This window comes from Vicugna pacos, chromosome 7 (genome assembly GCF_048564905.1).
Source record: "Vicugna pacos chromosome 7, VicPac4, whole genome shotgun sequence".
Lineage (NCBI taxonomy): Eukaryota > Metazoa > Chordata > Mammalia > Artiodactyla > Camelidae > Vicugna > Vicugna pacos.
This window is the reverse complement of record NC_132993.1, coordinates 6,607,154-6,620,733: the sequence shown is the minus strand read 5'-3', so window position 1 is coordinate 6,620,733 and position 13,580 is coordinate 6,607,154. Positions and strand designations below refer to the sequence as shown.

Sequence of the window (13,580 nt, the reverse complement as noted above, 5' to 3'; positions counted from 1 at the left end):
GGAGCCCAGCAACTGGACTTGGAACGTGGTCCAGATCTGCAGTTATTGGTTCTGCACTCTTGGGCGTCAGAATCCTCGTTTTTGTGACCCAGCCACCTTTCAGAAAGGAAACAACAGTTGAAACGTTAGGGATGTTCCCCAACAGTGAGAAGACACAGACGACGGGGGTCGGGGAGCTAAAGAGGAGAGTGAGCTGGGGAAAGAGCCACCAGAAAAGTGCGGTCTCCCCAACCTGTCCCCCAGGGCTGTTCTTGCAGCCCCGCCCCAGCCTCTGCCCAGTTAGCGGACATTTCCACCTACAGCCCACGGTTCCTCTGGTCCCCAGTCCTCCACCAGAACCCCCCTGCTGGGGCTCCCCCTGGCCATCTGCCTGTGTCTGTTATCCCTCATTTCAAGGGGAGACAGATAGAAGAGGTCAGCTCTTTAAGAAGTGGGGCCCCATATTAAATTGGGGACCCTCGGATAAATACAGCTTTGAAACTGTTCGTTTTCTGCCATGTGACAGGGAAGCATGTCCTACTTAAAATTTCAGGGACCACACAAAATGCAACCAGTCAGAAGCCCCCTACCCAAACCTCTAGTGGAGGAAACGGAACCAAAACTAATTCTCTGTAGATTTTCCAGTGGCGAGCAAAATCAGGACGATGCTGGTGACAAACAAGGCGCGTAATCCACATCCAGGGCTTAACTCTGCCTCAGCCCCACGGCCAAAGGAAGAGTCCCCGCCTTTGCCCAGGGAGTTTGCAGGGCCCTCAGGGGCTAACGAGACCACTGCTCAGAGCAATTGCTATTCTCCTCCGGGATTACCTTTCTAATACAGTTCCCACCCCAAACCCTGCAGCTTAAATAGCTCTGAGTTTCCTACTGACATACAAACATCTTAACCCAGCATTCAAGGCCCTTCCCAGTCTGGCCTCGAGCACCGAGCCCATCCCAACGCCCCCAGGTCCCAGAACAGAAACCTCATAGCCGACTCAGCCTGGAGTTCTCTTTCCTTTCATCCTTGAAACCTAGTTCTATGAAAGATTACAAGCAGTGGTGAGGATGTGGAGGAATTGGTGGGAATGCGGAATGGTACAGCCACTGTGGAAAATGGTACGGAGGTTCCTCAGACAATTAAAGATGGAACCACCATATGATCTGGCGATCTCACTTCTGGGTATACACGCCAAAGAACTGAAGTCAGGATCTCAAAGAGGTATCTGCACTCCCATGTTGAAGCAGCGTTATTTACAATAGCAAAAACATGGAATCGACCTGCATGTTCACTGACAGACGAATGGAGAAAGAAACTGTGATAGACACATACAATGGAATATCATTCAGCCTTAAAAAAAGAAGGAAGTCCTGCCATTTGCTACATGGATGAACTTGGAGGACATTATGCTACATGAAATAAACCAGACCCAGAAGAATAAATACTCCATGATATCAGGAACCTAAAATAGTCAAGTTCACAGAAGCTGAGAGTTGAACAGTGGTTTCCAGCACGGGGCGAGGGGAAATCGGGAGGTGCTGGTCAAACGTACGTACTTTCTCTGATGCAAGAGGAATGAACCCCAGGGTGCCTATAGTTAACAATACTGTGTTTTATGTTTATATATTTGTTAGGAGGGTAAATCGTAGATTAAGTGTTCTTATCACCAAAAAAAAAAAAAACCCTAATTCCATTGTTACCTCTGCTGAAGGACTTCCCAGAACCCAGATTCACCCCTGATTTGAATGTTAGTTTAGGAAGAAGATGTTGCACTTACACACTTGGGGGAGGTGGTGATTCTTAAATGTGCCTTCATGTTTGTGGTGGAGTTGGGAGATTTTACTGACTTCCAAAAAAGCCCATCAGATACTAGTTGGGATTCTGTAAACCTCAGAATTTCCAGGGGATTGGCTTCTAAAGAAAGCAAATGCCCAATTATAGGCTCTGGGAACTCTTTTTCTTTTCTTTACTAAAAATAAAGAATTCTAAAGAAGAAAATAAAAGGCACAAAATTAAACCAGAGTCTATCAGGAGGGCTGGGAGGGCTGTTGAGTATATACAAGAGGGTCATTAAAGCATCTGAAAAGAGGAGAAAAATCAGTCAGAACCAAGGGAGTGTTGTCAGTTTCAGCAATAGCTCGAGTATCTGGGGGGTAATTATGAATGTATTTTATTTTAGCAAATACAGTCTTTCCCCACCGCGTTCTCTGATAACACAGAAGTTTCTTTTCAAGTGGAGTCTCCAGCCCTGGGCCTTAGAAAGTCATTAATATTTCATCTACAAGAACAGAGCATCTTACACTGAAACCTAAGAATAGAATTTGCAGACGAGCATTCCAAGATGAGTATATGTTACAGCTGGAATAGAGTGGGTAGGATACAATCTTTACTTTCTCTTTGTTTTTCTTTCAGAAACGGGGAAGATTGACCAAGAGATTCACAAGTACAACACCCCGGGATTCACTGGGTGCCTCTCCAGAGTACAGTTCAACCAGGTTGCCCCACTCAAGGCGGCCTTGAGACAAACAAACGCCTCTGCCCACGTGCACGTTCAGGGCGAGCTGGTGGAATCCAACTGCGGGGCCTCCCCGCTCACCCTCTCCCCCATGTCGTCCGCCACCGACCCCTGGCACTTAGACCACTTGGATTCAGGTAAAGTCTAAAGTGGTCTCCAACAGATCGCTTTATTTATTTCTTTAAGCCTCTGTTTTCTCATCTGTAAAATGGGGTTAGTAACAGAACCTCACTGGTGAAGCAGTTGGAGGATTAAGGGAGCGAAGGAATGTGCGAGCAGAGAGTTCTTAGCACATCAAGTGCTCAGATGGCGCGGCCGTGTTCTTGCTCAGGGCCAGAAGTAAGTAAGTCAAAGGGAAGAAACAGGAATTACTGACTCTTCTTCATTTAAGTGAAACAATGAGATGTCTAAACCGATGTCTGTGACATGACTGTCAGGTGATCCTATCAAGTCACCTCCTCACTTCTGCCCTTGTGACTCTCACTGCCTGGCAGCCCCCCCATTGAAGTTCTACTACCAAAGATTTACCTAAGCAAGACTGAGATTCACCTCTTGACACTATATTTATACAAATAATCCTGTAGCCTTTCAGATTTTAGGGGTGCATTTAGGCTTAGCTCGGTGGATGCAGCCCCACTTCTGCAGGTGATAAGACTTGTTTGAAAAAACAGGGTGAACGTGAAAGGATGCAGTTGTTGGCTGCTAAGTTAATTGGATGCAAATTCAACATCCACGTAACCCCAAGTGATGGGGAACCCAAAGGTCCTCTTCCTCACTCTACCAGACTGACCTCGGGATACCTAGGTAGCCTTTCCAAGCCTCAGCTTTTTCCCGCATAAGGTATCAAGTGGGAGACGTGATCTCTAGGAGACGTCCAATCTGACATTCGATGGGTCTCCAAAGCAGTGTCCGGCATTGCTGATGCTGAGGACAGGAAGAAGCCAAGGTGGGGGGCAAGGTGACGTGAGGCCTGGGTTCCAGTAGCATCCCTGCCTCTCACCGGCAGGTTTCTTAACCTCATTCTTCAGTTTCCCCATGTCTGAAATGGAGATAAGACCTAACTCAGAGAATTCTAGGTGAGATGATGGATTTAAAGCACTTAGCACCATTATAGACATGGAGCAAGCTTTACAAAACTTCAGCTGCAATAATATTTACTAGGTGGTTATTGTCATATTAGACACAATTTGCTGTGATGTTCGTATGTCCAGGAAAGGCTCTTAACCACCCTCCACCCTAACTTCTAATTTGTAACAGTTCATCATGTAGACATCATGTGTTGGATTGCTTTAGACGGATTCCAGCCCCGAACGTGGTGTTTATCAGCTTCTATGTAGCCGTTGTCACCCTGAATCCTTGCCAGGACTTGTGAAGCTTCGAAAGAAGCCAGAATTGCCCCGTTGTCAGAATAACCAATTTACAGACTGAACAATCCTCTTTGTTCCTCATGCATGAGTTCCTATAACATGATGAGGGGTGCTGTGTGCCAAGGGTACTTATTAAGAATTCTCTTTTATGACTGTTGTTAGGATTACACAGCGGGCTGGTTTTTCCTCCTGGGCTGGCTTGAACAAAGGAGGGCAGTCCTGATGCTGCAAGAAGAAAAGTAGCAGTGAGGATATGAGATGAGGAAAGACATTGTCAGGGCTGCAGAGGAACAGAGATTTCTCAGATAAATTCCTCCAGACTCCGTAGTGGGCAGCGACGACACATCGTCTTTGAAATGCGTAGGTTCTTGTGCTGATACGTGTGTGGTCTAAGTTGGCTGCCAAGAAACCAGTTTCAGAAACATCTAGGTGTTCCTTTGGGCCAACATAAGTCCATATTTATTTTGCCTTAATTAGCAAATTATTTGTTTTATGGTCTGTGAGATACGGTTGTAAGGGCCAAAGTTTGAGTTCATTTATTTTTTAGAAATCATGCTACATTATGCATGACAATTTCATTCTTCTGATTGCTGTAATAATGTATGTAGGGAACTTTTCTGTTATTATTCAATGTTCAAATCAAAAGTCTACAACCCAGGTATTACGGTAGGCCTGTGGTATATAATATAGGGTCCATTTGCAGAAAATTTCCACTTGTACTTGGGCAGAAAGTTCTTACCTGGTGTCGACCAGTTGCTGTATCAATCTCATTATCATAATTTATCCCATAATTGGAATTCCAAGTTAATTTTCATAATGGGGAAATGCTCATAAGGAAATGTGTGTATCTGTCTCTATTCTATTAAAAGAAGAGAAAACAGCTTATGAACTATGAGACAGAAGCCTTGTTTAGATAACATGATTTGATTTTTTTTTTCTTTTAGGTGAATGGGAACATGAGAGAGAATGGGGATTGGGGTCTGGACAGGGGACAGAGAAAGAAATAGACACAGAGAAGGCTACTTAATATCAGCCTTGAGTGGCTTAGTGTCCGGGAAGAAAAACTTTTCCTCCACGCTCTTAGGTTCATATACTGGGGCCCTGCAAATTAAACTGATAAAAGGCAGATTAACAGGAAAAAGAAGTTTATTCGTATGTGTAAGGAAGCTTACCAAAAAAATGGCTCAACAGATAATTAAAGTTAGAGGCTGATCTATCTTAGTAGAGAAAAAGAGAGGAGAAAAAGGTCTTGATGGGAAGAACAAATGGGTTTCTAAAAGAAAAAACAGAAGATAAGAAAGTTTGTGATAATGTTTGTTTATGCAGGTGTGAATGGTCTTTCTGTCTTCTTCTAGGCCATTAAACTCCCTGGGGCGGGGATTTAGGGTAGGTTTGCTCTTGGCTTCCTTCCTGGGACTAAAAGCCTCCCAGAAGGGGGAATTTACGACCTCATTTCTCAAAAGCTTCTACTTGTAGTCAGATAAGGGAAGTTCCAAAAAGATTTCTTTCTGCATCTGTGAATCCTAAATGTCCCCAGCATAAAAGAAACTTCATACCAACTCTAGGGTTCCTAGCAGGTCCCCACATCAGGAACCACACCCTAGTTCTTAGCCTATGTTCCATCATTCTGAATTCCAATTTGGAGGGGGGGGGTTGCTTTTTTTAGACCATCTTTCTTACCCGAATAGAATAAGGATCCTCACGATCAGATATTCAGAAACAAAACAACAGTGTCTTCACAAAAAATGCCATTTCTGGCTAGAAGCCATGTGTTAGTGGGGTCTGTGTGGGTGTCAGACAGGAGGATAAAGGTGAGAGCTGACTAGTCCTGGTTGGAACAGGGGGCATTTGGAAGGAGAAATGTTGCATATGGTGCCTGGGAAAGTGTAGTCCTTGCCCAGCAGCATGAGTGCTGCCTGGAAGCTTGTTAGAAAAGCAGCTATCAGGCTCCTACCCCAGACCCACTGAATCGACATCGACATTTTAGCAAGATTCCCCAGTGACGTCTGATGTGCACATTGAAGTTTGAAAGCCCTCATCTCGATCTCAGAAGCACTTTCAAATTACCTAGGGAGCTTTTAAAAGCCCGCTCTCCAGGCTGCACCCCTGACCAATTAAGTCAGACACTAGGGGTGAGATGAAGATGTCCGCAGAGGTAAAATCTTCCCCCCAGCGATTCTGATGTGTAGCCACCCATGAGAATCACTCACCATATAAAACCGAAGTTTAATAGTGGCCCCTTGGTGAACCCTTTGAGGTAAGGTTACCAAAAGAAAAGTAAGTAACGCAGAAAACAGTTTATGAAAAACAATGACGGCTTTAGGTGGTAAAATTGCAAATTAAAAGGCTGTAGCACAAGCTTGCAGAAGGCTGGGCTCCCCTGACCATTTCATCAGGAAGCTCACCAGGACAGGGGAAGTTTTTTTTACCTAAACTTGAGGAGAGCTGGTCTGCCTCCTTGCAACTGGAAAAAAGCACACTTGAAACAAATGAACGAGCAAGAAATCCGCACGTGGGGCCAGCCTCAGCACCTCCAGTGAGAGCAATTGTTACACCCAGGGCGGAGTTTCCGTTTGAGGAATGTGTCAAATGACTATTCAGGGTTGTTTTTTTTTTTTTTATCAGCTGCAAGCTTAATTTGAAAGGATATCAGGAGGAAAGTGCTGTTTAAAATGAAGTGTGTGCATTTATTTTAAAATACAGCATGCTCCCTGCTGGGAAGACAGGGAGTCTGTGGTTTTAGTACTAAAGGGATCTTAACCATCAGCTAAGGGCTACTCATTTCATATTCACACTGGAGTGTTTGCTTCGCAGAGACCTGGAAATCAGAATTCCAGACATCCACTCTTAGGTCTTGTGTTCTTTCTGCTCCTTTATGATTCTTTCTTATATCTTAGATGATATCTCATGATAAAGATGGAAAATGTATCCCAGGGTATGCTAGATTCATGTGATAAGACTCTTTTTTTCTCTCCTGGACCACTACTGACTGAGCTGCTTGCTCATTGCCTCACTAAAGCCCTCTGGGCTCTGTCACTGCTTTCCAAAGTGAGGGACATTTATGGTTGGTCGTGCTGTGCACTGCACAACTCCAAGGGATGCCATTTGCATTGCCATCTATGGGTGCTGGAGCAGCACACCATGGTGGCCTTGATAGGGAGTCACCAGATCATTATGGGAAGATAACAGACGTGGCATTACATGGCATAATATAAAGTTATTTCCTGTTCATTTCCCTTTCAGTCCTTCTAATTTTGTCAGAGAGAAAGTCTTCATTTGGACACCTTTCTCCCCCTTGCTAGTCTCCCTTTAATAGAGAGGTGGGGGGAGAGAGAGAGGGAGAGGGGGAGAGAGAGAGCGAGAGCGCGAGCGCTTCTGTGTAGAGCTTTGACAAGCAACAGAAACGCTCGCTAGCAGCGGAGGGCATAGCTCAAGTGGTAGGGCGCACGCTTAGTATACATGAGGTCCTGGGTTCAATCCCTAGTACCTCCTCTCAAAAAAAAAAAAAGTAAATAAGTAAACCTGGTTACCTCCCCCCCAAATATAGAGTGACTCTGTAGGGTGATAAAGTTTTATCAGGGCATTTGTTTAAATAAAAAATCAGGTCAATTGAGTGAAAAAAGTAGATAATAATTAGGTTTTACATGGCTATGGCAAAAAATATGATGGCAGTTCCCACGTGATTGGAGTTTGGCGAACACTGGACAACATCACAAGATCATCACAAATACTAGGCAGGCCCTGGTATGGAGCTGTAAGTGCATTTTTTATAGGGGGAAATGATAAAATTATGTTGATTTGACTTAAGTCAGTTCTGCTCGATTAGAAACATCCAGTCGTTCTTTTTTCTGCTTAGTTTTTTCCGCCTTTGGATAATAAGTATGGCCTGTTTCTAAATCACATTGTCATGGTCCTTTTATTTGTTTTAATTTTTTAATTGAAAAATTTGTGAGGGAGAGCAGTTGTTAGGTTTATTTATTTTTTAATGGAGATACTGAGGATTGAACCTAGGACCGTGTGCTTGCTAGGCATGCGCGCTACATCGTGGTCTTTTCAGAACAGTAGTTACAAGGTAGAAAAGGCAACCCCTGGCCCTGAGTTCTGGTTTATTTAAAGGTCACAGAGCACCAGGCAATTGCAGTGATTCTCCTCTCAGAATCATGGGTTTTCTCTTTGTCAAATTCAGGGAATCTTATTTCCGTGGAATGGCAAGGGTTTGCCAGCAGAAAGACAACTACAGATGGTGTGCACATTCTGTAAAATATAAAAACAAAACAAACACCAGAAAAATTCGAGTCTGATGCCATCAATTTCTGTGCTAATGAACAACTCTGGAATGTACATCAAGCTGTTGTAGGAGGCATTCGTATGAAGTCTTGGGTTTTTTTTTTTTTAATCACGTTCATGATGTTTAATACAGAATACATCAGACAGAAGGCCACATGCTAGGTTTTTTAAAAATATCATTAAGATAGACAAGATACTTTAAGATGTAAGATTCCATTTCCTAAGGAGTCTTCTGGTTACAACGATTATGACTGGTTACTATTTTATGGAATTTCTAGTACACACAGGTGACATTCTCAGCCCAGGTTGCAGGGTAGGTTGCCAGGGCCAACCTCCATTGATTGACAGGTGCATCACATCCCAGGAAGGCCCTGGAGAATCGGCCTCTAGAAGGTGCTGTGGTTGAAGTCATAGTATTCCCCTGGAGCTTGGACTTGCTGGCTCCTAGCCTGAAGCTGACCTGCGTCTGATACTGACAGGCTCTGGACCAGGAGTTCTCATAGCCCCTCTGAGAGGGGACATGGAAAATCCAGATGCAGTGAGTAGAAAACAGTCCTCTGAGAATGGTCAGCAATCTGGGAATCCAAACCCACACTTGTCCCTTGGATTCACTCAGGTTCACAGAGCAGCTTCGTTAGCAGTGTGGCTCTTCTCCCAAATGAATTGCGGACTAAGTGGAATATGACACCTGGGGTCGCTCAGGTTAACAACCACGTCCCCAGTTAGATTCCAGAATATACAGTCTGCCCAGGTACCGTGAACTCAGAACCAAGGTGTCTGCTCGCCACACCAGACTCTGCCCCTGGAAACTGCATGATTTCTAAATGCACCCCCCTTTCTCTGTTGCTGTCATTTTTAGTGACTTGATTTCTTGTCTATATTCCACATTTTTTTTCTGCCATCTGAAGATCAAATATTTTTATAGCTTCACATGCAAAAGAGTTATGGATATGACGAACATTTAAAAACTGCATGTATCTATTCCGTTTCCATCATAATTACAAGCTGGTAGTTTTTTTTTTTACCACCTGTGAGCACTTAAAATAATCTTTCCAGCTCTTATAATTACATCTTAATTATTTCTGAGCAGATCCCCTTTTTCCATCCTTATGCTAAGATTGCATGATTAATTCGCTCAATCTCTGATACCTAATCTTTTTATTATCTTTTCATGTCTTTTGTTCCTTCAATGACTCAAATGCTGCTCTTCTGCAAAAGCATCAAGCCCATTTATACAGCTCAAGTCAAAAGTAGTATTAGTTACAGACTTCTGATCTCATGGGCATTTAACTTCCCATCTTGTTTCTATGATGAGTAGCTTTCTGTACGTGATTTTGTCAAGTCAAGTGATGTATTTTCAATTTTGACTGTATTACAAATCACCTTCCAATGATACAGTACCTCCAGTTCAATAAGATATGAGTGTCTTTTCCCCACACCTCTGCTAACACAGTTCATCATAATATTCTTTTAAATTTTGGTATACTTAATCTGAAATATGAAATTTTGTCATTTTCATTTGGATTGCATTCATCATGAGTGAGATTAAGTATCTTTGTCTATGTTGATGTCACTTGTATTTATCTTTCCCTGAATTGCCTGTTTATATTCTTTGGCCAAAGAATTATTTATATTTTTATATTGTTTCCCATTGGTCAGTTGGTCATTTACTAATTGGCTCATAAAAACTTTCATATATTAAGTAAATTGGCACTTTACTGCATGTGTGAATGTTTTCCCAGTTTGATCTGTTTTTTTAATTTGTGGGGTTTTCTCCTATATAAACATTTCTAAATTTTACATGATGAAATATAAGGTGTTTTGTGGCTTTTGGGTTTTGTGTCATGCCTCCTCCCTTCAGAATATTTTTTTAACTATTCCACAGTTTTTTCTAATAATTTTATGTTTTATTTGTAAGATATACATATTTATTGCACTTGAATGTATTTGGGTGGCAGGAGTAAGGTAGGAACCCAGTTTTATTTTTCGCCCCCACTGGCCAGTGAGTTGGTCTAGTGAGATTTATTGGTTGAGACTCCATCTTCTCCCCTACCTTTTCATATCCAACATTGCTTTTTATATTTAAGTCTATTTCTGGACTCCCTGATCTGTGACATTGATCTGACTCTTCCTGAGACCATAGCAAGCTGTGGTACTGATTGAGCTTTTATATTAACATTGAATTTCTCATTAAGCTAATTTCGTTTTTAGCCTCTTTTTTCAGGCTCTTTCATGTCCTTACACATTGACTTTTCCTGTGTGATTTTAGAACTCCATTTTTTTTGGCATTGCCTATAGACTTTATTGGGATTGAATTTTAGGTATAAGTTAATTATAGCATAATTAACATCTATATAAATAATGTTTTCCTGTCCAGCAAGAGCATATCTTTCCACTTATTGTGTCTTCCCTTCACATTGTACAAAATTCATATGAAGACAACCTTAAAACATTTCCGATAAGGTAATTTCTAAGTTGTTCCTCTATTTTAGCAAGGCACAAAATCCAAAAGCTATAGGAAAAAAAAATCAATTAATTTGGCATCCAATTACATCAGCAAAACCTTTCACAGCATACCCAGATGAGTGCTTAATTGAATATAATTGGGAGAAGGTGTGTGCCCCATGGGACCAGGAACCTGCACGATCTCAGAGGGCTATCTTATTCTGCCTACATACAGACACATCTTATATGTATATTTTCTTTAGGATTTTTATATGTATAAGACATCTTGGTGAGTCCTGTTTTGATAAGGGTCTTATCAAGGTTAGATGTTCAGTAGTATCTGATGGCATTTCAACATCTGTTGGAGATCACCATGTGCTTTTTCTTCTGTGATGGATTAATGGGGTGAATTGTAGTAAGAGATTTCCAAATAGGGAGCCTTGCTTTCCTTCCTGGCATTAACCACATTGAGTCAAGACGAGGCATTTGCTCGAGGTATAACTAAAGGCATTTTACTAAAACTTTTTCAGTTTTGGTTTTTACATCAATAATTCTTGGGTACAATGGGTTTGTAACATCCTTGTATTTTGGAGGAGAGAATCACACTGGGGGGACTTCTCCATCGCCCTCTAACTAGCGGAATAACTCAAATGAATGCCATCTAAACTTCAGTGTGCTTAGAAGCAGCTGGGGGAAATAATGAATGCAGATTCAGTAGGTCAGAGATAGGATTTGAGGCGCTGCGGGTCTCACAAGCTCCCAGGTGATGATGATGATGATGATGATGATGATGGTGGTGGTGATGGTGATGGTGATGATGGTCCATGAGCCCCATGCATGGCAAAGATGTAAATCATCTTGGAGCCTTGCCTCCCTGTACCTTGTAACTGGGTACACTTCGCCTGCAAACCCACCGAAGCTGACTGGTTCTTTATGAGCATAACCCTCTGGCAGCTCTCAACTTCTTTTATGATAATTGATCAAATTAGATTCTCTTTCTCATCTACTATCATTTCTGTTCTTTATATTTTTTTAGAAATTCATTTCTATAAAGTCGAACAAAATAAGTTTTTATTATTCCATTCTCTCTTTAGAGGTTTATTTATTCATGTATTTTATTCTGTAGGCTTAGATTTTCCCCCTTTTTCTTCTTGGTTAGATTATCTGACAACTTTTTTTTTTCTTTCAAATAACCGGCTCTGTATTTACGTATTCATTCTCTCACTTTTCTGTTTTCTTTGACCACTTGCTTTTATCTTCTTTAAATTGATGTTTTCTGCTCTTTGTGTAATTTGAAAATTTACTTCTCATCTTGTCATTATTGGTGTGTGTAGGATCCTCTTACGGAGGAAACAGGACCCAGAGTTAAAAAATCTAAGCTCTAAGCTTAAGATTCCCACCACTTCTGGCCTCACATCCCAGATGCAATGTCTTCGCATGGCTGTTTTTAACTAGACTCTCATCTAAGGGACCCAAACTGTCTTGAGAGATATCTTGCCTTAAGTGCCAAAGCCTTCAGACATCACTGCATGAACAGGTTTGGCAGGACTGTGTTCCCAAAGCAGTGGGGTATGGTGAGGAAGGGATGGGGTCAAAGGGCAGGCTGAGTGGCTGAAGGGATGCGGGGTGGGGTTTGGTCCCCTTTCAGCACCAGGCATCCGCCTGCCTGAATGTGTCTGGGGACTGCCTTCGCTCAAGGCTCCTATGTTCCTAACCAGGACTGTTCAGCGCTCTGAAATGCCACCGTGAAAAAGTCCAAAGGGGCACAAACGCCCAGTTTCCTCCCTCGTGTGGGCTTCTCTTTCATCCCAGTTTCCCCCACCTCTCTGTCTGTCTGTCTTTCCTTTCGTCCCATACACTTTAAAGCCCAAGGATGCTGGGATTCTGTCCAGCCCTCTCACTAAGCTGTCCACCTTCTGACCCTCACCGCACCTGGCACCGCCCGTAGAGATGCCTCTCTCCCTGGTCTGTGTCTGCTAGTCCTCTCCACCCCCCATCCCCCCTCACCTCCATCACGTGGGGCTGGGAGGGACAGGTGACGCAGGCGTGTGTGTTGCTATGGCAACTTCTCTGTTGGCAGAACCACTGACTCCAGCAGCTCAGTGTTTGTTTCTGCCTCGCTGTCATGCCACTGAGATGTTATGGAAGCCCATGAAAATGAAGGTTGGAGCTCAGTGCTGTCCAGCGATGTCTGTATCTGTCATTGCCTCCGTCACAGCCCCATGCTAACTATTCCTACTGCACTGCATTTTTTAACATTCTTGTATATCACTTGGGGCCATTTGAAGGAGCGCAATCCTCTAAAATAATCCAGCACCACTTCCTTGTCATTCAGAAAGACTGACGCTGGCATCTGTGGGTGTGACTACTCCCAAGAGAACCCCCGCCAGTCACCACCTGGAAGTGCTGATTCCACCTCTGCTGGCAGTTCAGGGCCTTGTGTCCTGGCCTGTGATTTTGGAAGTTGCAGAAACATTATCCAGATGAAGTTTTGGACGTAAAGCCAATTGTTTCAGTGACTTGAGATCTTTGGTTGATGCCCCGTGCTCTGCACAGACTATTCAGAAATGTCTAAAGACCAGGCAGGTGAGCTCCAGGCTGGGAACAATCCTGGAAGACATAAAATAAAATAAAATGAAATAAAATAAAATAAAATAAATTTCATGTTAAAATGTAAATGTACATAAAAATCCATATGAATAAGGGAGTGTGGTTATTTTAAACTTAGAGGATGAGATGAACTGCTGTGAAATTTCCCCCAGAGGAAAGGCTAAAAGTGGTTGTCGAGAATTCACTTGGGACTTTTAACTTCTAGAAAACAGGAAAGGAGAAAGACAGAAATGATAACTTAAATTTGTAAGTGACTTAATTGCTGAAATGCTTTTGTTTTGTCCTGACAGCAGCCCCATGTGATATGAGGGGCCGTTACTCATCATATTTTAAAGATCAGTGTGACTCAGAAAATGCATATGTTCCATCAGTAAACACC

The 13,580-nt window shown here is 42.7% G+C and overlaps 1 protein-coding gene across 5 annotated transcripts in view; it reads left to right on the top strand.

The window, feature by feature from the left end:
* CNTNAP2 (contactin associated protein 2) overlaps positions 1 to 13,580 on the top strand; it is a 1,225,886-nt gene that overhangs the window by 1,200,401 nt on the left and 11,905 nt on the right. For 4 of the 5 annotated variants that reach the window (XM_031674555.2, XM_072964285.1, XM_072964284.1 and 1 more), the window contains one exon: positions 2,390 to 2,629. In XM_031674555.2, coding sequence (XP_031530415.2) covers positions 2,390 to 2,629 — 240 coding nt within the window. Of the gene's footprint in view, positions 1 to 2,389; positions 2,630 to 13,580 lie in introns of those variants that run through there. The other variant, XR_012074163.1, reaches the window with a different exon arrangement.